The 27,270-nt window shown below is 41.7% G+C and overlaps 1 protein-coding gene and 1 long non-coding RNA gene across 3 annotated transcripts in view; both read right to left on the bottom strand.

Moving 5' to 3' along the window:
- CCNYL1 (cyclin Y like 1) overlaps positions 1-6,137 on the bottom strand; it is a 36,540-nt gene extending 30,403 nt beyond the window's left edge. The window contains exon 1 of one of the 2 annotated variants that reach the window (XM_061382947.1): positions 5,448-6,137. In XM_061382947.1, the coding sequence (XP_061238931.1) occupies positions 5,448-5,673 (226 nt within the window). In that variant the 5' untranslated portion in view covers positions 5,674-6,137. The remainder of the gene's footprint in view (positions 1-5,447) is intronic. The other variant, XM_061382940.1, reaches the window with a different exon arrangement.
- An 8,698-nt stretch (positions 6,138-14,835) lies between these two features.
- LOC133227869 (uncharacterized) lies at positions 14,836-19,314 on the bottom strand. Its single transcript, XR_009729980.1, has 4 exons — positions 18,656-19,314; positions 16,860-16,973; positions 15,894-15,941; positions 14,836-15,649 (listed from the first exon to the last, which is right to left on the bottom strand). It is a non-coding gene; the product is annotated as an uncharacterized LOC133227869 (long non-coding RNA).
- Positions 19,315-27,270: the final 7,956 nt, after the last annotated feature.

The raw sequence follows: 27,270 nt of genomic DNA, 5'->3' as shown, positions 1-27,270 counted from the left end.
CAATTTTTTAAAAAGGGGTGAGAAAAAAGGTAGTATTGCAAAGCAGAGCACAAAATGACATCAATAAATTCTGTTCCTATATATCATGTATTTGGAATTTACAGTCCTCATCTATCAAGGTTTTAAAAATGAATAAAACTTTGGACAACTCTGTACCTCAGAGAACAACCCCTACACTGCCTAACTCAGAACATGATGAGAATCCAATGAAATTCAAGAGTAATGTATACACCATAGCTTCACTGAGTTACATAAGCCCCTCCGCCATGACAAGGCTGTGATCCATGAAGGGGATATACTATATAAAGCATAATAAATGACACATCAAAGCTTTCACAAATTAACTAAAAGCCAAAAGTGAACATTTAGCATTTCACAGGAAAATTTATCTCCACTCATCACCCTCAGCCAAATAATATCTTAAACAAACAATGCTCTGTCGCTGTTCAGTCACTAAGTTGTGTCTGACTCTTTGCAACTTCATGGATTGCACCACGCCAGGCTTCCCAGTCCTACACGATTCTGAGTTTGTGCAAACTCATGTCATTGAGTCAGGCTACCCACTAAAGGAAAGAGGATAAGAGTATAGAAGGGCAGGCATTTCTCCTAGTGTTCTTCCTTTTTCTTCTTTAATAAGCAAATACATACCATTTTTCCTGCTTCTGTCATGGAGATTAGTGTATATTCTCTCCCCATTTTTTTTCAGGTTAACATCCCCTGGAGATGAAGTCATTAACAGTGGAAAGAGCTCTTTCACAGTCCCTAATTCTTCACTGTCTGGATGTGCTAGTTTACCAGTCCCTTACTGGACATCTGAATTATTTCCAGTATTTTGCTACTGAAGATAATGCAACATATGCGGCCTATACCTTCAGAATAAATTCCTTTAGTACGATCTCTGGATTAAGTGAGACTGTGCCAACTTCCCCTTCAAGGGGTTGACCGATTTCCCATTTCTACCAGCAATATACGAATGTAGCTTTCTTCAGTGTCACCAAAGAATGCAGTGCCAAGTTTCTGAATTTTCTCCCAACAGAAGCTACAGTAGTTGTATTTTCATTTCTCTTACGTGTGAGGATATGTTTAAAAGCCATCTGCATTTCTTTTTCTGTGACTTGTCCCATTCATATTGTGGTTAGCCTACTTTTAGATTCACTCAGTTTCTTCAAGTCGGCCTATTTTAGGCCCTTATTAATACTGCTTTTTTGTTCATACCACTGTTGGCTCTCAGCTGAGCAACTACACCAGCCTCCTAGCTGGTCTCCCTGCTTCATTCTACCCCTGCCCACATTAGAGTAGCTGGTCTGCTCTCCTGCCCTCCTCCCCTTCTTTAAGAATTATCATTCCCTTGCATATAACCTTTCAATGGTTTCCCATTACAATTAGACTAAAATTCGTATTTTTTCTTGTCAAGGCCTTAATCCCCTGATATTCCTCCTGGCATTCTTTCACTCAGCTGCAGCCACCCTTTCTGTCCTCTGCCTACCCCAAGCATATTCCCTTCTGAGGACCTCACATGGCTCCCCCTCACTCCTAGGATGCTCACTGGTCACTTAAGGAAACCACCCTCAGTAAAACTCCTCCCCAGTCTGTGATCATCATTTTCTTTCTTCTCAAGTGTCTCGCTACTTAACATTATCCCTGTGTCATCAGCCCCTGCCCCCGGTACCTCTAGGAAGTAAAGACCAGAGTTAGGGTTTGGGTTTTGTCTGTATAACCTCTGTCTGTCCTGCTCCTAAATGGTGCCCAATAATCATCCATTTCAGTGTACCCCAGATCATTTATGCTTCTCCTTAATTTTCCTTCATCATCTAAGATTCCTTCTAATGCTGTCCTTTGATGTGTCTGTCACCTAAGACCAGCATTAATTTCAGATCTCTTAGAGTGGTAGTTTAGTTACTCAGAATCAAAGACACCGACAGGTTTCCAAGAACCACAAAAACCTAAGAGAGGAAATCTACTCTTCACTGAAAAATCAACGGTAACTTTAATTTGGGGAAAGAACATTTAATGTTAAAATACCTTAACTACAAAATGACTCACCCTATGAATTTAATTAAGTCATAAGACAAAGTGTACTACCAGAATTCTACAGGGAAGTACATCACATCACTTTTTATGTCGATGCCCAGAATAAAGCAATATAATGGGATTATAAAAGACAACCATAAAGGGTGGGTAAATGAATGATGCTCCAACCATTAAACAGGCGATAAAAAGCAGACTGTACAGCTACATGCAGCTGCATGGAAATACATCCTGGAGCGTGCTTCAGGTGTCAGCATGATTCCAGGAGCTTCCCTTCTTCACTTTACAAGAGAAAGTTACAAAGTGGCACACAAAGAACAATTTCATACAACACAACGTTCTATTTATATGTATACAAAAGGTTCAGGAAGAATCAACACCAAAGTATTAATAAAAATTCTTGATATTCTGAGTATAAGTGAACTACTTTTCAGTATTTTGTAAATCTTTTACCTCAAATGTTTATTGTTATCAAAAAAGTAAAAAAAAAAAAGTGTTTATAATAGCTACTGAAAAGAGGAAAGACCTGTTGCTCTGAGGTTTTTTCCCCATTACATCGTCAATTCCCTCCCTATCCACTCTTTGGAGGATGGAAGGAAGGAATCATTTGAGAGCGCACCTTGCACCAGAAAATGAGCAAAGTTCCTAAGGGCACAATATAAAGGCTGTTTGAAAAGCAGATGCATAAAATAAAATCAGGTAATAGGACCATAGCATCTTATTTTCTATTATTGACACTAATATCACAGTTACATTAGATAACACTGTTAAAGGCAAGGTAGCAACAAAATTCTTTTAAGTCTGATATTTATACTAGGTTCTTTAGGAGTTAACTGAAACAGCTTGAAGAAATCATGTTCTTCTCAAGGGTTTCTGAAGAACAAGACACAGCATCATTTATGTTTGATTTTGTCTAAGTAACCAAATAATTCTTCACTGCAGAAAAGCCAAAATGTTTTATATCAATGTATTTCTCAGTTTCCAGGGAAACTGATATAAAATTGTCTGAAATAAAAACATTAAGAGCAAACTTCCAATGTACTTGCACTTTACATTCGGTGTTTTGACCTTGTTTCTATGGAAACTTAATAATAGGCAAATGCTGAAACTGAGGTTTCTCTTATCACTTTATTGAACGCCAAAAAAAAGAGAGACAAATTTAAGTAAAATTTTAACAATCATGTCAAACATAAAAAGGTAAATTCTGTACACATGAACTCTCTTTTTCTAGTTCCCGACTTAGCACTCCTCCTCACTAAATGCTTTGTACCTTACCTGCCTGCTTACCAGCTTCTCCTAATGTCCCTCTGTCCAGGGCATTCTCGGCTTCAATTCGAGGTCAGCAGAACAAACTCTTTCGAATATACCAACATGTTTACCTGGCTGGTAAATTTAGGCTATTTCACAACTTCTTTTATTCCTACCCATTGTAATAAATGTACAGACATAGAATGGAGAGGTAAATGTTGCTTCTGAGTTGTGAACAATAAACTCAAATGGAAATAATAAAAACTGAAGTTGAGATAGGCCTATCTTACAGATAAATTATAAAATAAAAAGTGCATTCCAAATAGTTTTTTTTAAGTACCCAACAACTGAATTTGGTGTATCTACCACTCTCACGTCTGTCTCTTCTGTTCAGCAGCTATGTTACACAGTTATTTCAGATCTCTAAGTCTTGGTTTCTTCATTGGCAACACATGGAGAATATTCACAGGTCTTATTTATAGATGGAAGGGTCAAGTGAAATACACCCGAAAATACATTGTAAATCTTAAAAGAATTATACAAAAGTCCAACTACACTAGCCTACATATTGTTTTTTAAAATCCCTTAGAGGCTTACCTTATAGCAACAAACTGAACAATTTTCACAACTATGCACAAGTTTTGTTTTTAAAGCTACAATTAATTTACATAATTTATTCTTTCACAGTATCTGACTAGTATCTGACAGTATCTGAAAAGGGAGTACTTTCCACTTACAAAGCCATGTCCATCATATGGGTGAGTTCACAGGCTTACCTATTCTAACTTTGAAAGAAATTAAGTAAACGCAAATAAAATTTAAATAGAAAAGCTATAAGACATTTTCTCTATGAAATAAAGAAATACTCTCTGGCATTTAAACGCAACAATTGGGCCAATGGGGCTTTAACATCTTCATCACACAATGTTTTCTACTTTAAAGAACACAGTCTTTATTAATGAGCCAGTGTTATCCAGAATCTTTAAAAAAAAAAACCAAAAAAACAAAAAACCTAGAGCCGTCCAGTTTCAAAATTCTAGAGGAAAAAATTCAAACATTTCCTCTCCTCTCTTTTCTCTTCTCCATGACAACCCACCCCCACCCCCAGCCATTTGGTCTTCAGAATTTTACCTGAACATTCTGAAAGTTGAATAGGATTCCACTGGCAGGAGGGGGTTGGAAGGAGAGGTAGCCATGGAGACAACTTTTCTGCAGGATCTGCCATCTTAACTGCCAAATCTTTGTATTACAAATAAAAGTCTGAATTTCTTTTTTCTCCTTTGAAACTTTTGACCAACAGTCTCAGGAACCACCCCCACCCCTCCCTTAGAAGAGGCAACATGCAAGTGAAGTTGGTTAAAGCTGAAGACATTTTTGTGTCAAAGTTGGACTCTTAATCAGAGCTCCGTGGGGTCGTCTTTGGGTAAAAAAAAAAAAAAATCTATTCCCTGCAGCCGTTGCAGTAACGTTTCACTCCGTTCAGTTATTTTAAGCCCCACTCTCACCTTTTTCTTTGCTATCGTGTTCAGATTATAGTTAGAATAAGGTCGCTTCAATCAGGACAACTCTAGACAGAATTCTACTTAACGCCACACTAACTCTGTCGATCTCCGTTTTGATATTAAATAACAAATCCTAAAATCTGTCTTAATTGTCCCGAGTATCAACTATCCTAACGAGTGGAAGTGTATCTAGATCCTTACCTCGTTCCTTCACTTAGGTACCATCTGGATAAGTAAGGATAGGGAGATGGGATGGATATCGCCGAAGTTGGGAGTATTTAAGTTTTCATTGAGAAGACAGAATACATCAGAAAGTCTTCACAAAGTCCCACGAGATGTTAAATAGAATCACGAACAGGAGGGGCCTCAGACTTGAGGGTCTCGGGTCGGGTTGCGAAATGGGAATAGGGGAAGAATTGGGCGTTCGGGTAGAGAAGAGGGAGAGAGACTGGCCGGACGCGACAGGGAAAGAATAAGGGGTGGGGACGCCAGGCAGGGCCAGCCTCCGTCCCCGGTGCCCAGCCCCGAGAGAGCCAACTCCAGGCAGGAAGGAGCCCTAGGCGGCGGCTCCCTCCCGGGGGACCCGGGGGTCGGCGGAGGCCAGAGGTAAGCTCGAGAGCAGACGGCGCCGGCCCCGCGAGGGGCGAGGCGCGCCGGCCGCTTTCTTACCTTCGGGCATCTCCCGGTCGCTGATGTGCTGCAGGTGGTGGCCTTCACCCGCTCCGAAATCCAACTCGGTGGGTTCCACGGTAGCCGGCGCCGGTGCTACTGCCACCGCGTCTCCGGCCGCCGCCTCGTAGACCTCAGACTCATAGTCTGGCTCCGCCGGCCCCGCGCGCCGGCCCAACTTGGGGCTGGCACTGGGGGACACGCAACAGGTCAGCGTGTTCCCCATGGGGCGCCTCCGCTCCTCGCTGCCGTCGCCTCCGCTCGGCCCCCGACTCCGCCGAGCTCAGAAGCCGCCCCCTCCCCCAACAATGGCGCGGCGGGCACGGGCAGCCCCGGGCTATGCCGGGGCTGCGCCGCGCATGTAGACGCGGCCTCGCCTGCCTCTCGCCTGTCCGCCCCGCCGCCGGGCCCGGGGCAGGGCTCCGGCCCCGGCCGCACCCCCGCTGTCTCGCCGCCGCCGCCTCCCCGGAGTCAACTAGTCTGTGAAGGCGGCGACCAGCCCGGCTTATTTAAAAGGGGTGGGGACCCGACAAGCGCTGAGACGCGCAGCCACTGCCGGGAGAGAGCGCGGTCAGAGCTCCTCCTCCTTCCGCCGCCGCCTCCCGACTGAAAGGCGCTGGCCTGGCCGGCCCTTGCCAACCGGAACGCGTCCTTCGGTCACCTGGTTACGACGGACCAATCACACACAGAGTTTCCTCCCGGAGCCCGCCTCCGAGAGCAGGCACGTGACTCACAATGCCCCGCCCCCACCCCGCGGCTGCTCCGCCCCTCGAGTGGCGCGCCCTGGACTCCTGTTTCCATTCATCTTGCGGCACTCGGAGCTTTCGGGTCCTTCGGGAAGCCTTGAGGGAGTTTGTGAATCGAAGCTGTTCTGAGTCAGTGGGCTCTATAGAAGGCTTGTTAGTAAAGAGTCAGTTCTGTTAGCAACTCGGTTTCATCGGATCTGACAGATGACTCATTTGATGCATTGCTCAACAAACTTAGTTACACCCGAATCGTTGAGTTTTTTGTAACTAAATACTCCTCTCTAACTGACTTCGAAAGAGTGTAGGTTTCCGCCTTCAGTTTAACCATAGCAACCCCCCGGGTCCTCAATAAAGAGCTGTGTCTGCGTCTTGAATGAGACTTGAGGACACGTCACCCCTCCACTTCCTCATCGGTAAATTAGGGACCGAACTCCTCCCTCCCAACTCTGAAACGCTGGGATTCAGCAACTCGATTTTCTCGCTGTTTCTCTCTTCCACGGCACGAGTCTCCAGGTTTCCCTACTTTCACCAGTAACATAAAGCACAAAGCATGATTCTCTCATACAAAACTGAGAGTCACAAAGTGAAGTACCACGATTTTGATTTAATGAAGATGATGGTAAAGATATGTTCCCAAGGTCACATGATTGCTCAGGAGGATGGCCAGGATTTGGTCTCCGATTGTGTGGATCCCCAAAGGCACCTTATTGTGATTATCCGAAAATAAATGTAGAAGTCAAATTTGATTGGAAGTGGCATAGGATTTTCTCTAAGGGAGAACAATTTTTTGAAGTGAATTTAAAAATACTTTCCCTTCTTTCAACATTGGTTAGTCCCTCCCACTTTCCTGCAATAGCCCTGCCCTCGATGAGCTCAGTCAGGCACATGAGAAAATAAAGGCTTAGAAAGTCCAGTTGTCTGAGGTCAGTCACACTGCTGCCAAGTACTTGAACCTGAAATTCAAACCTAGATCTATCTAACCCCAAAGTAGGTTCTGGGGTAAAGAGCTTGATTTTCCCCCCAGAAACATGAAAGCCTTTGAATATTGTGATGTTAAGGAGTCACAATCAGGTGGCTTCTAGTGAGGTCACTTTGGACAATAAAGAGGATTGATGGAAGAAACAAGACCGACTTTATATTCATCTAAGAGGGGAGTGAGAGTTCCAACTAAAGGCAGTGGCAGAGACTGGTGTGGTGGGAAAGGATTTGAGGTCATTTAGTGACTAGATATGGAGCAAGAAGGGGAAAAGAGAGGCAAAACTGGCTGCCAGGGTTCTGACTTAGGGAACTAGGGAGAGCACAGTGAGTTTTTCCTAGATAATGCAGAAAGAGGAAGAGGTTTGAGGAGGAAGATCATTTGGTGCTCTGTTAATGGGAGCATGGAAGTAGAGTGCTCAGGTTGAAAGTTTGATGTAAGCTTCTGTAGGCTAAGTCCATTTTGTGATATCCCATCTTATGTTTTTGAAAATAATACATATTAAATCAATTTTTAAATGTAATTGTGGAAATCCCCTAATGCTGACAGTTAAGACTATAATATTTTTCATGGAGCAACTTGGAATCTATGGTTTTAGTAAATGACATGTCCTATGTAAAATAAAACTGTTAAATTAGAACAATATTAAAATTGTCATTGGAGTACAAAGTAGTTGAAGCTGTGGGTGAAGTGATTGCCTTGAGAAGACGTGTATAATAAGCAAAGGAAGGAGGGAGGGAGGGAGAAGGAGAGGAGAACTTCAAAAATAGGGAAATTTAAATGGCATTTAAGTAAACCTGCCAAAGGGAGTAGTGGAAATCAAGGGACCTGTGTATTAATCAGAAATGGCTGATCAGCTCAGTTCCATGAGAAATCACATCTGCTTCTCTTTTCTGAAACAGAGCACCCAGCATAGTACCTGGCCAGTAGAAGCTCTATTTGTAATTCCATAAAGAGAGTCCAGTGTTGTCCAGAGGGCAGGAAAATTACAAATAATATGGTACATGGGTGACAGGATGGGTGCAAACTGGAAGGCAAGCAGTGACTAAAAGAAATAAATAGGAGGTGATAAAGTGGACACAAAGATTTTCTTCCCAAACATTTGGCTGAGAAGAAAGACTTGCCAGTCATTACAAGGAAATGTACAGTTAATAATTTTTTTAAGATGGAAAAATGTGAGTATATTTATATGTTAAAGGGTATAAGCCTATGGAGAAAAAAGTTTGGAGTTTGAGGTTAGAGGAGATGGGAAAATTGACAGAGCAAGGTCCTCAAGAAGGCAGAAGTGGATGTACTCCAGGGCAGGCATAGGTTAGCTTTGGATTGAAAGAAAAGCAAGGAAGGAAACAGGACCTGAGTGACAGATGCCTATTCTGGGTCTGTTAGAATAGAGACATTTCTGATAGAGAAGAGGTTTAGGAAGAGCTCATCTGATGACGTGAGAAAAGAGCTCTACTTTTCTCTGTTATGATAGGCTTCTGTTTGAAAAGCTACTCCAGGAAAGCGAGGATAATGTGTAAAGAAGTTTAAACATTAGAAAAGCTTGATATACCTAATAAAAAGCCAATGATAGCTTCCCTCAAAATTGGGAAAGTTGAAAATAAATTTGAGCAAAAAACCAAGGAGCTCAGGTATAAAACAGGTATGTCACAAAAGTGGATGATGGGAACATTTGTTCCTCCAAATAGTAAAAAGAAATAGCAACAACTTTGGAGGGGGAAGAGTTTTAAAAATTAAGAAATGACATGTAATTGCAAAACATGTGAACTTTTACAAACCCTTTAATCACACATGAGACCAAAAGGAAAGGGAAAAAAACCCAGAGGGAGTATTCTTCTTTGCTAAAAGAATACCAGGACGGAATTCAAAAATCAAGGAAGCAAAGATAATATTTAATTTAATTGTTTAAAATATATAAATAAGGTTTGGATACAAAAACAGGCAATACATTGAAATGTGGGAAACCATGGTAGAATGGGAAAGGATTCAAGGAAGTTCAGTTTCAGTGAACACATCTCATTAAATCCTTAGGAACTAGTGACTACATTCCATGACAATAATAATATTGTCTGAAGTCCTAGGAATGTCATCAGCTACCATTTTGGATGATTCTTATAGACTTGAGACAACGCCTAAGATTAAGTTTCAAAATAGTGCCTGCATTTAACATCAGGGACATACAAAAATAGATATGCATGACCTTGAAAATTAAAGAATTTTTAAACTTGCTAAGCAGAAAAAATATTCAGAAGCACCATTACGAAAGTATTAATAGATTTGAGAATATTTTGTTTTAAAAGAACATCGGAGGGCAGTGAGAAAAAACCTTATCCTTTTATGACAGTGGCAAATCTGGGAGAGAAAAGGGAGGCAGAGGAGTAATGACGTTTGAATTCAGCTAGAATTTGATTCTGTGATAGAACCTGACATTTGCAAATGCCAACTGATGTATGAACATTCCCTGTTTTACATGGATCTGGAGTAAACGCATTCATTAATTCAACTTATTCATTTAATGGCTGTTCAATACCCTGATGACTCAGAAGGTAAAGAATCTGCCTGCAATGTGGGAGACCTGGGTTTGATCCCTGGGTTGGGGCAAAGAACCCATTCCAGTATTCTTGCCTGGAGAATCCCCATGGACAGAAGAGCCTGGCAGGCTATAGTCCATGGAGTCTCAAAGAGTCAGGCACGACTGAGCAATTAAGCACAGCATCTGAACTCTTCGGCTTCCCAGGTTGCACTAGTGGTAAAGAACCTGCCTGCCAATGCAGGAGATGCAGGTTCAATCCCTGGGTCATGAAGATACCCTGGAGGAGGGCATGGCAACTCACTCCAGTATTCTTGCCTGGAGAATCCCGTGGACAGAGGAGCCTGGCAGGCTACAGTCCATATGGTCCCACAGAGTGAGATACAATTGAAGAGATAGCATGCACGCTCCTGAGCTCTTACTAGAGGCCACACTTTATAGGTTCAGGTTTAGGTTGCTTTGACCAAGAAAAACAAGGTCCCTGTTATCACGAAATTTATCTTCCAATAAGGGAGTCCACAAACCAGTCTTATCCAGCACCCCTCAAACTCATGGCCCAGGATGTCTATTTGTCTCCAGCTATTGTGTCTTCATTCTAGACAGTAGGGTGGAGAAAGAGAAGGGAGATTTTTTCAGAAATCCACATAGCACAGTGCTTACGGATCATTGGCTTAAAGCTTAGTCCTATGGCTATACATAGCTGCAAGGGAGGCTAGAAAATGTAATTATATAGCTGAGTAACTAATGCAGAAGGGTGAACTAGACATTGAAATTGGATATTGAAAGCACTCTGTAAGGAACAATCTGTAAGGAAAGATTAGAGAAATTTCAACTTAAAGCAAGAATGATCATGATAAAATTTCATAGCCTTTTCCAAGCATATTTGAAAAAGTTATACAAGGAGTTCTGTAACGATCTTTTCTTAAGCTAAAAGGACAAAAAAAAGTGGAGAAAGACAAACTGTAGAATGAAACTAGGTCAGATGCAAAAAAGTGTCTACAGTGGTCAAATAAACAGGATTATATATTATATGTGTGTTGTGAGTAATTGGATTCCCTTGCAGCTATGTATGGCCATGGGACTAAGCTTTAAGCCAATGATATGTAAGCATTGTGCTATGTGGATTTCTGAAAAAATCTCCCTTCTCTTCCTCCACCCCACTGTCCTGAGTATTACAACTAGTTGGTCTTGCAGAAGAGGATTTTGTGTGTAATAGGTACATTTTTTTTCTGGATGTAGAGTCTACCCTTATCATCATATTCTCAGTGGCATATGTGAACAAAAAAGTTGAGAATTACTATTATACCTGATTTCATGTGGAACAATTTGACTTCTCTAATTCCCGACTTCAGAACATTATAATCCAGATTTTGGAGTAAGTGGGGCATTAGACAGTACTGGGAGTCATATTGTAATAAACTACCCCATGTCTCTTCCAGCTGTCTTCCTTCCCTACTCCTTCTGAATTGTTCTCCCAACTTCTTTCTCTTCTCACACCATCTAGTTTTCCTTCTGCGAAGTGAGTCTGTTGAGATGAGAATGCGAATTTAGTTGAAATGATGCTCTAAAAAAATGAAAAAGTTGTTAGTTTACCATACCATCAGGGCAATGAATGCTCACTGGACAAGTCACTGTGGCTACAATCCCAAATATTGAGGCATTTTCTCAGACAAGTTCTAGGAAAAGTCTGCAGTTCTAGAGTCGAGGGGTTTCCTTCTGCCTTCTTGGGGCCATTATTTTTCTCTGCCATTTAATGGTTTATTTACTTCCAGTTCCATTTGTCTAAGTATGATAGGAAATCTAAAATCTTTCTCAGCCCACCAGAACTTCCTCTGATCACCTCCAAGTGAAGGTAGAGGAGCCGTTGTCTTCTGGGAGTGCCTTGTTCAGGCTGCTGGTTTTCTAAAGCAGGTGCCAGCTCTGCTCCCAGCTCCAAAGACAGTAACAGTATGTGGTCTATACTTAACTAGTCTCATAAGAGAGCTCCTCCCCTCTTACCCAGGAAATAACTCACTGCCAAATCCACTTACAACAAGGCAGAGTGTTTTTTAAAACCACATTAAAAACACATATTAGATGCTTTCTGTTGTTTGTTCTTAATCATGCCAATGCTCCTTCCCCCCAGCATTTCCAAATTTCACTATTTCCACTTGCTTCCCTTGTGTGTTATCTTAGGGTATTTAAGATGTTTATTCTCTGCACTTCCATTTAATTTTATACTCTTAAAATGGAATCCTTGGCCAAGTTGCCTTATTGAAGTTAGAACCATTTTCTTGCAGTGGTTCACCATGTTCCCCTCAGTTTTTCCTAGCCTTTTTGACAACGGCCTCCTGAAACCAAGTTGGTGTTAAAAACGCTGCAGAAAAAGGAGTTTCATTAAACTTGGCAGTAGGGAAAAGTTTGAAGATGCCTTTTTCACCAAGTTTGTCTGCTAGAAACAAAGCTCATAGATTTTTAGGACATGAAATTTTTCTCATATAATCAATTTTTATCCTCATAGCATGGCATTCACCCTGAAGTACTTCTAGAACTTTTCTATCAAAAGGGATTAAGACAGCAAACTGGAAGGAGGTAGGGGCCAGGGAACTTGTCCTAAGAGTCAGATTTGAATAGACAGCACACTCGGGAAAAAAAAAACAAAAAACAATAACAGAGGTTACTTTGGGGGTGGGGGTGTGGAGGGGGGCTAAAGCCTTGTCCCCTCTGGTGAGTAAGTTTCGCTTATGTAGGGCATTTGTTTGACAAGCCTAGGTTGAGTACGGCCATACACCCCATGAGCTGTGTTTTTCCAGTCATACTTACCATGCAGATAAAATCAAATACTCATCTGAAAGTAATACGCTGGTTATGCAATCAATGCTTTGCCCAGGAGAGGCAAGGAAAAATCAAGACCACAGGAGCAGCTGAAGCTACTGTCCAAAAAAGAATCCACTACTCTGTAGTCATAGAAATTGCCCAGTCCCACCTTGGCCATCTGGTAAACCTCTACTCATTCTTTTGAGGCTTATCTCACCTCTTCTGCAATGTTCTCTGACTCTTAAAGCTAGGAAACTCTGCATCTTCAGTGCAATCAGTTCCTCCTCTAAAGCAGCCTTGTATCCCGTTGTATGGTAATTGCTTGACATCCTCATTAAACCAGCCTTTCCCCTGAGGACAGAGCTATTTTATTCAGCTTTTTGGTATCCCCAGCACAAAGTATAATGCCTGGCTTGCAACAGTCTCAATATGTTTTTTCTTGAATGAATAAATGAATGATAAAAGTTGGAAAAATGAAAAAGTTGGACTGAGAGTACCAGCAATCACAGTTTGAGAACTGATACAATTATTCTTTACTTTTCAGCCTTCTCTATTTTTTTGTGTGTGTGTGTGCCTCTGCTTCTAGTTTCTGTTCCTCTACAGCATTTTTAAAAAAACAATAGTCATTTTCTAATGGTATAGATGACTATATTTACAAGGCAAAAATAGAGATACAGACATAGAGAACAAATGTAGGGACACCAAAGGGGAAGGGGAGGTGGTGGGATGGATTGGGAGATTGGGACTGACATATATATACTACTATGTATAAAATAGATAAATAATGAGAACCTACTGTATAGCACAGGGGAATCTACTCAATGCTCTGCGGTGACCTAAATAGGAAGGCAGTCCAAAAATGAGGGGATATATGTATGCATATAACTGATTCAGTTTGCTGTACAGTAGAAACTAACATGGAGAAGGCAATGGCACCCCACTCCAGTGTTCTTGCCTGGAGAATCCCAGGGACGGGGGAGCCTGGTGGGCTGCCGTCTATGGGGTCGCACAGAGTCAGACACGACTGAAGAGACTTAGCAGCAGCAGCAGAAACTAATGTAACATTGTAAAGCAACTGTACTCCAATAAAAATCTATTTAAAAAATAGTCATTTTCTAATGCTCACAATTTTGTGGGTCCCCATGGGCAGGGCACAGTGGGGACCTCTCCTCTCTGACCCAGAACAGTTCGGGCCTCATTTGAAGTGGATCTAGCAACTGGACATGGTTCGTGCAGGGCCACAAAGCCGGAGTGTCTGTTCTGGCTGTCAGCTGGCTTCCTCACTCTCCTGTCAGGTGCCTAGTCTATGAAGGCTGGGACATCTGGAGCCAGCTGGACATGCATCAGCACATGGTGGTCTCAGGAGAGTCAGACTGCTTACTGGATGCAGGTATGTAATCCCAGTGTATTTTGCTTCCCTAGTAAGCGTATTAATCTAAAAATATGGAGGAGGAAGGGAGAGGTATAGTGAGCAACATTCCTTAAATCAGAGAGAAAAAAAAACAAACCTCAAAGTTAACTTATTCACCAAAGTTCATCAACCTCTGAAGTTCATCCAGACCATCACCTTATAATGTATTATGCTAAACTTATACTGTAACCAAATCTAAGTCTTATGCACTACCTGCCATTCAAACAGTTCCTTTCCCTGCTTGGTCTCTGAGTTTTTTGGTAGCTAGAAAGAACACAGATTTGCGCAGAAACAAATCTGCCATAGGTTATGTTCATCTTGTGATATCTCACATGATGTGCTTGAAATCAACGTGGTGGTGGTAGTTAGTCGCTCAGTCGTGTCTGACTCTTGCGACCCCATGGACTGTCGCCCGCCAGTCTCCTCTGTCCATGGGATTCTTCAGGCAAAAATACTGGATTGGGTACCCATTTCCTTCTCCAGGGGATCTTTCCGACCCAGGAATCGAACCTGGGTCTCCTGCATTGCAGGCAGATTCTTTCTTGAAAACAACATATAGTGCATTAAATGGAGAAGAGTAATAGAAATTTCCTAAAGTTTATATGCTGCTGCTGCTATTGCTGCTGCTAAGGCGCTTCAGTCGTGTCCAACTCTGTGCGACCCCATAGATGGCAGCCCACCAGGCTCCACCCTCCCTGGGATTCTCCAGGCAAGAACACTGGAGTGGGTTGCCATTTCCCTCTCCAATGCATGAAAAGTGAAAGTGAAATCGCTCAGTCGTGTCCAACTCTTTGTGACCCCATGGACTGCAGCCTACCAGGCTCCTCTGTCCATGGGATTTTCCAGGCAAGAGAATATCTTATTTTTCTAGTGATTACCTTGACAGAGCAACTTAGAATCTACGGTTCCAGCAAAAAAAAAACGTCCTGTAAAATGAAACCACTGATGAAAACAAAACTCCAAACATTATTGTTGCTGCTACTTTTTTTTTCCTTTATTTACTTCTGACTGTGCTGGATCTTTATTGCTGCACAGGCATTCTATAATTGTGGCTAAGAGGGCTACTCTTCGTTGTGGTGCATGGGCTTCTCTTTGTGGTGGCTTCTCTTGTCGTGGAGCACAGGCTCTGGGCACACGGGCTTCGGTAGCTGTGGCTCCCCTGCTGTAGAGTACAGGCTCAATAGTTGTGGCACACAGGCTTAGTTGCCCCATGGCATGTGGTATCCTCTTTGGGCCAGGGATCAAACTCCTGTCTCTTGCATTGGCAGGTGGATTCTTTACCACTGAGCCACTGGGGAAGCTCTACAGCTGCTACATTTAACTAACGATTTCCATGTGAATGTATACTGTGAAGTGTTTGATATGCAGAAACAAATATCCACAAACCACCGCCGTGATACAGTAATATGAAAGCCCTTCAGGAAAACTCCACTTGAGACCAATGGCCCATCTGATCCCACCTCATAAGGATCTTCCCTTCTCCAGAGAAGTAGGTGGAATGAACACACTGTTTACTATTGCCTGCTTTTGAAACAAGGTGTATGCCAAGGTCTGTGTGCCCTTCCCCAGAAGCACCAGGGGAGGAGTTTGCAACATCTGCAAATTTTGTTTGGCCCTCTTTTAGGTAGAAATTCTGCTTTGCTGGCATTTTATGTTTCTATAAAACAATAGGAAGAAACTTGCCCCTCAGGGTCTTCAACAAGATGAGGTTGTGTCTAGGTAGCAATTGTGATCAGGTATCTACTGAGGAGAAAGAAATAAATAGGATCAGAAAAATATGCATTCCCTACCTTAGAGTCACAAAGAATCAGACACAACTGAGTGACTGAACACACACACACACACACAGGTATCCTTACACGGCCTTGACTGAGGGCCAAACAATCACAGAAAGAGCAATGCTCATTCTGAGACTCAGGACAATTTAGATAATTAATTATAGTTAAGTAGCAATTAATAATGATTTGAATAATTGAAGGTTCCCCACCTTCAGTCTGTGGGCTGGGAGCAGTGCCACGCTGAGCCGTAATGGAGCCTGAAACAAAGGAGGAATTAGTAATGCTTATCTGTCTCTATTTAAGGTGTTGACATTTTGTTCATTATAGATTTTTAAACATGTATTTATTAAAAATATCCCATCCAAATATTATTTCTCCTGATCAGTGAGCGTTTTGAGGTCCCCTTAAAACTTCGGCACTTGCAGCAAGTGCCTCATTATTTCCTGCTGCCTGTCCCTGCCCAGGCCCAGAAGCAATGCATGGGGTGCTCTGGATGTTGCCCGGCCTGTTCTTGACCAGAGACTAAAGAAGAGTCAGATCCTTGGATTGGTCCTTGACCTTTGGTGTCTAATCACTGAGCTCAAAAGAATCAAATTCCAGCCTGGGCCAGAGATAGAAGGTAGCCCCAAGCCCCATGTGTACCACTGTTAGCCCATTGTACAGACAAGAAACTGAGACTCAGTACAGTTGGCAAGTATGCCTGAGATGATAAATCTAGAAAGTGACACATAAGGGCTTGAATTCAGGCTGGGCAGATTCCATGGGCTGTGCTCTTAGTCACTGGGCTCCAAGAGACTGCCCATTCACTGTATTTCCTACCGTTCCCCAGTGAAAAGGACAAATAATGTATTTTTTTCTCTCTTAACATAACAGTCAGTTACAAATTATGGGAAAATATGTTCTATTAACTTTTGATACATATATTGTCTTTTTCCTCTTACAGAGGTAATACATATTCACTAAAGAGAAATTAGAAAATGAACATATAAGAGAAATCAAAATCTCACCTCCAGAGCCACCCACTGTTAGTATTTTGTTGCGTATCTCTCCAAGATTTATTTATTTTTGTTCTCTAAGCTTTCTTTTAATAAAGATAAATTATATGTGTATGATTTTAAAATGAAACCATGCTAAGCAGGCAGCTTTTTAAAGTGTGCTTTCTTCATTTAACATACCTTGAACATCATTCTCTGTCATTGTTCTTTGCAGAGTAATTTGTAATGTCTTCATAATACACATTCATCCTTTCATGAATATTTACTGGGGGCCTGCTACTTTCCGACTAGGCACTAGAGATACATCGATTAACAAAACAAAGAATTTGGCCCTCTAGGGTTGACACTGAGGTAGAAGATGATCTTTTAAAAAAAGGACAATAAATGTATGCTACTTAGTAGGGACACTATTTTGGATGTATCAGGGAGTCTTCCACGGTAAGAGGCTTGTGCGGATGCATACTAAGTCACTTCAGTCCTGTCTGACTCTGTGTGATCCCATGGACTGTAGTCCCCCAGGCTTCTCTGTCCATGGGATTCTCCAGACAAGAATACTGGAGTGGGTTCCCATTCCCTCCTCCAGGGGATCTTCTTGACCTAGTGATCAAACTTGTAAGTCTCTGACATCTCCTGCATTGGCAGACGGGTCCTTTACCACTAGCGCCACCTGGGAAGCCCACGTATTTGCTTATTAAAGAACAACAACAAAAAAAACTGGGAGAAATGCTTCTGGTTGTATATTCTTATCCTGCATTGCAGGCAGATTCTTTAATGCTTAACAGTTCCATAAAACTGTCCCTCTAAAATCTGTACGTTGAAGTCCTGACTGCCAGTACCTCAAAACGTGACCATATTTAGAGATAGGGTCTTTAGAGTGGTGATAAGCTACGATGAGATCATAAGTGTAACCCCTAATCCATTACGACTGGGATCTTTTCAAGAAGAGGAAATAAGGAGGTCACTGGGAGAAGCTGGCCACGTGTAAGCCAAGGAGAGAGAACAGGAGCTGATCCTTCCCTCACAGCTCTCAGAAGAAACCAACCTGCTGGCATCTTCAGCTTAGACTTTCAGCCTCCAGAATGGTGAGGCAACTAATTTCCATTATTTAAGCCACCGGGTCTGTGGAATTTTGTCATGGCTGCCCCGGGAAACCAATAAATTTGGAGAAAGAGGCCAGGATGAAGTGGGAGGGTACAAGCCCTGTGAAGTCTGGGGACCACAAGGCCCAAGGCTTGGGAGCTTGAATTGGAGAAAAGCAAAGGCATTTGGGGTCCTGAGGGAGGCTGAGGGAGAAAGGAGGTCAGAAGAGGCAGCAGGGCACCGCTGGGTCCTAAAGCTCCCCGCAGATCTCAGAAAGAACTTCAGATTACGCTTTGGGGAAACAGGAAAGCACTGGAGGACAGTTGGACCTGACATTTTAACAAAGCTCTTGGCTCCTGAGTGGAATCCAGATAAGATGTATCAAAAAGTTTGTAACGCTTTTATTTTTAAAGTTTTTTGTGTGTGTGTGTGTGTGTGGACCATTTTTTAAGTCTTTATTGAATTTGTTACGACATTGCTTCTTTTCATGTTTTGGTTTTTTGGCCCCTAGGCATTGTGGGATCTTTGCTCCAACCACTAAGGATGGAACCCTTGCCCCCTGTCTTGGAAGGCAAAATCTTAACCATTGGACCACCAGGGATGTCCTTGTAACCCTTTAATGAGTTCATAAAATGTTTTATTACTGCATCTTAATAAGAGGAAGGAGAAGCACGGGGAGGAGCTTCTCAGACACTGGCCCCAAGCCCTAAGTCTTCTTTGCACCCCCAGCACCTCACTCCCCAATCTGACAAACTGTATCAACTGTCATTGTAAACCAGCCTCAGATTTTGCCATGAGTCTTTCTCTACAGGGTCATAGTGTGGGGCCTCTCCTCCCCCAAGCTGAGGCTAGCTGGTTGCTGGTTGCTTCCTTCACTTATGTCTGTTCCTGCTCACCAGGTCTCACACTCAGGATCCCAATCCTCAGGCTCCCTGCACCAACTCAAACCTCTTAACTCATGGGCACCAACTGCCATCTGCTAAGACTCCATCTTACTCTTCTCTCTGTCTCTCTTCCTCCTCCTTCTTTCCCTCATTCCTACTTTTTTCTGGGAAAAGGAGACAGGGAAGCCACCTCTGATATCTGCAAATGAAATTTCACAGAAGTGGACAATCACCAGGTGAAGTCACAGCTACTCAACCCAGTTGGAAACTTAGGGCTTTTCTAACAAACTAGAGGTAACAGCTGCGTGGGCAATAACAGTGCAGCTTGGACCGAACTTTGATCAGTGTGCTGAGCACTCTCAGGAGGTTTTCATCAGTTTCCAGACTCCTCTTACGCTATTGAGAGGTCCTCTCTCATAGAAAAAGCCCCCATCAGTAACTTCCTTTAAGAATATGTGTGTTTATTGTTAGCTTCTGCTCAAAGTTTTTCCATGTACTCCACTGCCTCCCACCCAAGGCCTGTTGAGTCCATCAGTGTACACTTGTCATTCTATTTTGGCTGCATTTTGACTGTTATTCATTGAAAATAAAGGATCAAATGGATCACCTTTCTTAAAGCACAATAAATGCATGAAACTGGAAAAAAAATAGATTCCATTAGCAAGTGTGCCTGTGCAGCCCAGACATGAAGGTTAATCCCCTCTTTGACCACAGGAGAGAGTTGACATTAACAGGTGGATATATAAGCTGGATATTCACCAGTGCAGATGCCCTGGGCCTGTAGGGAAGGGAAACACCAGGAGAGTCACCGGCCCTGGTCATCTCTGTCACAAAGAGCCACAATGCCACCCAGTTATACCTATGATTACAGAGAAGCATTGGTAGGTTTGAAGAAAGAAGACATAACTGCTCAACCTACCTCTGTGTCTCATTACTGGGCCACATCTGTTGTGTATCATGAATCAATATTTTTAATAAATCCCCTAATCATCCTTTAATCATCTTGGGAATGGCATAATTATATTGAACTGAATAAATACACAGGAGCATGTGTGGGTTGAAACAGTTCACTCCTTAGATACTGACTTTCAAAATATATCACAACTTTTGTAACTCTGTTTTGCATTTCTTTCCCTTCTTTTTCTTCCTTTTTTATTTTGTTTTGATTTAATATGGAAGTGGCCTGTGCCTGTCTTGACCTCTGACAGGCCCCATGAAAACCTGAAACCAAGGCGAGGTGACAAAGTCTGGTCCTTCAGCACTAAGGGCCTCCTCATGTTACTTCTTTACTTAGAAAAATAAAACGTTATCACAGAAGACCCAGAGCCACAAGTATTCTTCCGAGGCGAATTTGTTTCCAGAATTCTTAGCTTTTTAGTTAAATTTAGCCATCAGGGAATTGTCTAGACTGGAAATATCTAGGCAAGACCAAAACAAAATCTCAAGTGTACATCCATCTTCTCCAAGTTGAGTTAGAATCCGATATGCCTTTGGGAGGAAGCAGGTGAGGGAACTCTTCCCACCACACACAGTCACCTCAAAATCAGATGGAAGGTGAGTAAACAGTTATGTGTTTGTTCGCGTGTCTTACCAGAGTCCCATTTCTACTTTTTCGAGCAAAATAGAAAAAAGTATCTAATACATATCATTAAGTATGTTTGCAAAACTATAATCTTTGTAACTACCATTGCTAACCAGACACTAGCATGCCTTTATGCTCAGTATTAGAAATGACAGCATGAAACTTTTTAGCAACTCCTTCTATTTCATAATGATACTGGGTCATCTTGAGTGTGAGGGATCATGACACCGTCTGTATGTAGTTTTAGATTCCCTAGTGATGCCAAATATATTCATGTCAACAGACACCGTTCCAAAATACCCGAGTTCAATTTAGCTGAATACCAGAGGACTGACTCGAATTACTGCGGAGGAAATAAATATATCTTTAACTCAGATGGCTAAACATTAAAAGCTCAGAAAATCTATCTCGCAAAGAGCTGGAAAGTAGTAAAGTAAGACTTTTCCAGAAAGGCCAATCAATTTTGTTCTTTCCTTAACTATATTCTTATAACCCTTTTCAATTCACATCTTTTCTTAGCCATGTGTAAAAAACTGCTTTTTTTTTTTTACTGACTTATGATAGCACCTAATTCAGTTCAATTCAGTCACTCAGTCATGTCTGATTCTTTGTGACCCCATGAACTGCAGCCCGCCAGGCCTCCCTATCACCAACTTCCAGAATTTACCCAAACTCATCTCCATTGAGCTGGTGATGCTATGAATAATAAATCATTAGAAATGTACAAATCTGTTTTATACTACTCGATACAGTGGTGGTTGTGGTGGTTTAGTAGCTAAGTCGTGTCCAACTTTTGTGACCCCATGGACTGTAGCCTGCCAGGCTCCTCTGTCCATAGAATTCTCCGGGCGAGAACACTGGAATGTACTCAGTATAGTACAATACCAATAATCATAGTAATAATAATCATTGAAGTAATACGCAACTCTGATTGAGTACTTAGCATGAGCAAGAAGCTTTGGTAAGTACCTTTATGGGTGGTCTTATACTAACCTTTCAACAACCTTGAAAGATAGGTAAAATAATTTACTAATTCCTAGTGTGTATGTGTGTGTGTGTGTGTGCGTGTGCACGCACAGAGGCGTGCACGCACTCAGACATATTCTGTGCTTTGCAACACTTTGGACGGTAGCCTGTCAGGCTTCTCTGTGCATGAGATTTTCCAGGCAAGAATACTCGAGTGGATTGCCATTTCCTCCTCCAGGAGATCTTCCCGACCCAGGGATCAAACTCATGTTTCCTGTGTCTCCTATGTCTCCTGCATTGCAGACAGATTCTTTACCTGCTGAGCCACCAGGGGCTCACTGCAATGAATAGCTAAGAGTTTTATTGAGAATTTATGGTGTGTCAGGCACTGTACATGTATTAGGTGTTTTTAAGTATAGTGTTAGTTGCTCAGTCTTATCTGACTCTTTGCGACCCAGTGGACTGTAGCTTTCCATGCTCCTCTGTCCATGGGATTTCCAGGCAAGAATACTGGAGTGGGTTGCCATTTCCTCCTCCAGGGGATCTTCCCAACCCAAGCTTTGAGCCTGGGTCTCCCACATTACAGGCAGATTCTTTACTGTCAGCCACCAGGGAAGTTTATTTCTCACAGTTTCCCACAAAGTACCTTATGGGGAAACTGAGGTACAGAGTTGAATGACGCGCCCAGGGCTACTAAGCTGTAGGTGGCATAACCAAGCCTCCAACTCCATCTGTCTAGCAGCAGGTCTTCCTTACTAAGCAGCTGCTCAGCACCTGCTATATTTTCTTTTTGTGTGCCAGCCACTGTATCAAATGGTCTACATGTGTTAACTGTCTCTCCTTGAGGAGCTCATTGTTTGCTCATTTTTCAGATGAAGAAAGGAAGGCACTTGCTCAGGGCTTAAAACCCAGTCTTACCTCCCACTTAGCAAGGAAAGTGCTGGCTCCAGAAACAGAAAGTAAAGAGGCTGTCATCTTCAGCTGCCAGCGCTCCATAGCACCGGTCAGGCTCGAGGCAAACCGGACTTTTTATGGCCATGCTTAGGCTGAGAGACACAGGGTCAGAATCTATCCTCGTGGGTCCCGTTTCCACTCCTTTCTCTGATTTTTTGAGTTGGTTGTTTAGGCCAGTGGGTTTGAAAAGATTCAAGTCACAGGTGGGGAGTAGAAGCACAAGCGAAACTATTCTTGTCGAGTGAAAACCTTCAGCTTGTAGTTTTTCCTGTTATTCATTTTGAGCTTCCTCTTCCTTACCATTGAACATTGTTTGAGGAAATATTTCAGTACTAAATTGCAGTAATTTCTATTTTCTTAAATTTCTTCTGACATAGGTTCATAGCCTCGAGCTATTTTTTAAAATATCTTGTGCTCTTCTACCGTATGTATTCTTATATGCTTATATTCCAAATCAACTCCAAGCTACATGTATTCAAAGTCTATATCTTACTCATGTTTTTAATCCTTATAGAACCTCACATCTTATACTGTGCAAAGTGGGTGTTTGAGAAATATTTGGTAATCAATATGAGCAGCATCTTTGGAACTTCATGATGCCACCTAAAACTATCCTAAAGGGCGAGCATCTACATTCCCAGCACATAAAATCACACATATAAAGATACAGAATCCATCTTTTTGATACATAGCTTTAGCTTTTAACAGCCACTGTTGAAAAATTTGGTGATGGTTCCAGCTCAGCCTGGTGCACTGTGGAAAAGATACTTCCCTTGCAAAAAGGTGTTTCACTTTCCTGAACTGTGTGCAGAATTGTCACTTTTCTTTGTTTTTTCAGAAATAAGTCCCTTCATACAATAAACCATTGTCATTTCTTCTGTCTGAAGTCATCTCAGTCTGTAATATTGGATAAATAAATATATATTCACAAATTGATGTAATATAAAAATGTTGTTTTTATGTGTAGATAGATACATAGATGTGTGCATGCTAAGTAGCTCCAGTCTTGTTCGACTCTTTGCAACCCCATGGACTGTAGCCCACCAGCCTCCTCTGTCCATGGGATTCTTCAGGCAAGAATACTGGACTGGGTTGCCATGCCCTTCTCCAGGGGATCTTAATGACCCAGGGATTGAATCCAGGTCTGCTGTGGCTCCTGAACTGCAGGTGGGATTGTTTACCACTGAGCCACCAGGGAAACCCAGATACATAGACAGACAGACACAAATAGACTTAGAGAGCTTGAGTCCTCAACCAGAGCTCACTGTGAATGGCACTGCCTAGGAATATTCAGTGCACAAATGCATAACTACATGCAGTGCCCCTGAAGTTAGAGCTCTGTGCTAGAAGAATTCTGGCTTCCCTGATGGCTCAGCGAGTAAAAAGAATCCTCCTGTAATGCAGGATACACAAGAAACGTGAATTTAATCTCTGGCTGGGGAGGGTCCTCTGGAGAAGAAAATAGCAAGTCACTCCGGTATTCTTGCCTGGGAAAGTCCATGAACAGAGGAACCTGCTGCGCTACAATCCATAGCATCCCAAAAAGTCAAACACGACTGACCAATTAAACACTAGAAAAATCCAGTACTAGAACAGAGAATTTAATAATAGGAATTTACTGTCCTTTGACTTTTTCCCCTTGCTCTATCTACATAATCCTTTACCTTAATTCCAAATTTTAGCATTCTGACTTTTAAATTCTTTTCTCTGCAATGCAGAACCTGAGCAGACAAGCAAAACAATATATTTACCTATGTGTAAGACAGAAATTCAGGTGTTGGCCTATTTGAAAGAGATTCAACTTAATTTTTTTAATTTGGATTTTTCAGGAAGTCCTTGCTCTGGGATAAATTTGATTCATTTGATCACATTAGGTTAGTGTTGCTTCTCTGAGTTGAAATGTAATGAAAAGCTTAGAGTTTGTATATGTGGCTCTGATGGGTGTATGCTTCAGATGAACAGATATCTTGGTAAGCTAATATCATTTTTGAAGGTAGCTACAAAAGTTTTCATCAAATCCTAGAGTTCTGATGGGAGAAATTCTGGGAAGGAAGTAATCTAACTTCCCTGTTGTAGTACAGATATATTCTAAAGATTGGGGTTTCCCAGGTGGCACAGTGGTAAAGAATTCACCTGTCAATGTAGGAGACACAGGAGACTCGGGTTCGATTTCTGGGTGGGGAAGATCCCCTAGAGTATGAAATGGCAACTTATTCCTGTATTCTTGCCTGGAAAATTCCATGGGCAGAGGAACCTGGCGGGCTACAGTTCACGGGGCTGCAAAGAGTTGAACATGACTGAGCAACTGAGCAAATGTTCTTCTAACTGGAGTTTTCTCTTTGCTGGCTTAGATGCAGAGAAGTAGGTGAATTCCCTTATACATCCTCTTTCCTACTTTGTCCTTTTACACACACACACACACACACACACACACACACACTTGCACATGTGTGTACAATTGCCAAATTTTCTACAGTGCATGTGATAATTTTGACAATTAGGAAAAAAACATAGTAATTAAGTGTATGGTTATCTGGCACACAGTAGATATTCAATAAGTTTTGTTGAATGTAAAAAATACATTTGAAAACATGAATTATGAAATCAAGACTTGTCCCTTGATTCAAAAAAATCATAGATATAGCCTCAGGACATAACCCCATAAAGCAAGATTCATGCACAAATGTTTATTTGAGAGTTACAGCAATAAATTGCAAGCAATCTAATAGGGCAATAATAAGAGAATTAGAATATAAATGGTATATCCGTGAGGAACTATTACGCAAGTCTTTAAGCTATATTTATAACAACTTTAAAGAACATGCGCAAATGCTTATGATATAATGTTTAGTTTATAAAACCAAGGGCCTGCTAAGTTATATTTCAGTACAAATATTTTCAGGATAGTGAGACTATTAGAATGTGGTGGGGGTTTTTTTGCCTCTTTTCCATATTTCAGAATTTGTCTCAAATATGAAGATGAATTGTTTTGTGATAGTGAGAAGAGAGTTAAAAACTAGCAAAACATTTATATGAAAGAAAATTTATTCATATACCAACTCAAAAGTCAATGAAAAGCTTATGTAATTACAATCTAAACTAAACCTATTTGATGATTTTAATATAATTCTATAAGAGTCACATAATTAAGTTTCTATTATCCCTGTAGGTAATCTATTCTGAAGTATAATGATCAAAATATGTCAAATTTACTTTTAATTCTTTGGCTTCCATTTGGATCCCTTATGACCTAGTGACTTTATAGGAATATGTGTGCTTATTTCACATTCTAACATATTTCTTTTACTAAATAATCTATTCATCTCATCTTCTTTCCTTGATTATTTTATTCTCTGTTATCTCAAATTCCTCAAGTGCTAATTCTCCCATTTATTGTCTCCTGACTCTCTCCTTTGTCAACAAAGTTCTGTCTAGTCAAAGCTATGGTTTTTCCAGTAGTCATATATGGATGTGAGAGTTGGACTATAAAGAAAGCTGAGCACCAAAGAATTGATGCTTTTGAACTGTGGTGTTGAAGAAGACTCTTCAGAGTCGCTTGGATCGCAAGGAGATCCAACCAGTAAATCCTAAAGGAAATCAGTCCTGAATATTCATTGGAAGGACTGATGTTGAAGCTGAAACTCCAATACTTTGGCCACCTGATGTGAAGAGCTGACTCATTAGAAAAGACCCTGATGCTGGGAAAGATTGAAGGTGGGAGGAGAAGGGGATGACATCACCTTCATGTCAGAGAAAGGTAGATGGCATCACCGATTTGATGGACATGAGTTTGAGTAAGTTCCAGGAGTTGATGATGGACAAGGAAGCCTGGTATGCTGCAGTCCATGGGGTTGCAAAGAGTCAGACACAACTGAGTGACTGAATTGAACTGACTGACTGTCCCTTACAGTGGATCATTTCCTCACGTGGTCTGTAATTTTTAATTGTGGGCATGTCTTTAGCAGGTACATTTGTTCTTTAGATGGTCCACGTGCTTTACATTATAAAAGTGCCTCAGAGAAAGATTTTGCGTTTGCTTCTGGTCTATCTCTCAGAGATTCCATCCCACTCATGATACATTTTCATACTGGTTTCTGGGCTTGGGATTCTCATACCTCATGGACAATATCAATTCAGATCTTACATCTCTGCTTGGGGTTTTAATTTCTCCGTGGAGACTCCTCTTTATGCACAAAGTGCCGAGGGCACTAGCTTCCTTGAGGCCACTGGTGTGTTGTGTCTAATACTCTCTTCACAGAGGGACCAGACCTCTAGGACTCTGCTCTGAAGCAGCAATCTTGGTTCCAGTTCCCCACCTGCTGCGAGCCCTCAATCATGACCTTTATTCCTATATGGTTGCTAAAATGCCAGCCCACAGCCCTTAGGACATGCATCTGGCCCCAGTGCCCCAGGGGCTTGGATGTCATCCCATACACATATTGCTCTAGTTTTGATTTCTATCTTCTGTTCTGATGCATCAGTATTTCCTTTCCAAGCTTATATGTATTTTAAAGTTTTTTGCATCTTATCCAGAAATCCTATGGTTTGTAAGAGTTCTGTGGGATTCTTGGAACTCTAAAAGGGGAAGAGTTGTCTTAGCTGGATCTCTCAAGAGATTTTCTGGACAAGATCATCTCAGATTATTAACACACCTGGTGCATCGCCTTCATTTTGAGGAGAGTCACTAGAGATTCGTCATTAACAATAGTTAGAGCATCTAACTTTTTCCATTTTCACAGCGCTTCGTGTATGATTACATGACCTTCATTTCCTTAAATTCTTTCAGTTCAGTTCAATCGCTCAGTCATGTCTGACTCTTTGTGACCCCATGGACTGCAGCATGTCATGCTTCCTTGTCCATCGCTAACTCCCGAAGCTTTCTCAGACTCATGTCCATCGAGTTTAAATTCTTTAGTAGGTAGAAATGCTCTAAGTAGGTCACTTTTGTATGTTGAAGTAGGCAAAAAAGCTAAGAAATTACTCTGAACTGTATTCACCATTCTCTTAGGCATCATCTGAAAACACCCTCAACACCAAACCACGGTTAAGGTAATTCTTTAAAACTAAATATAATGACCAGAAGAAAACTAGATATACTTTTTTGTGTCTTTCCCAAGATTTTTCT

The sequence above is a fragment of the Bos javanicus genome, chromosome 2 (genome assembly GCF_032452875.1).
Source record: "Bos javanicus breed banteng chromosome 2, ARS-OSU_banteng_1.0, whole genome shotgun sequence".
NCBI lineage: Eukaryota > Metazoa > Chordata > Mammalia > Artiodactyla > Bovidae > Bos > Bos javanicus.
The sequence above is the reverse complement of the archived record's forward strand: the minus strand, read 5'-3'. Positions and strand labels throughout refer to the sequence as shown.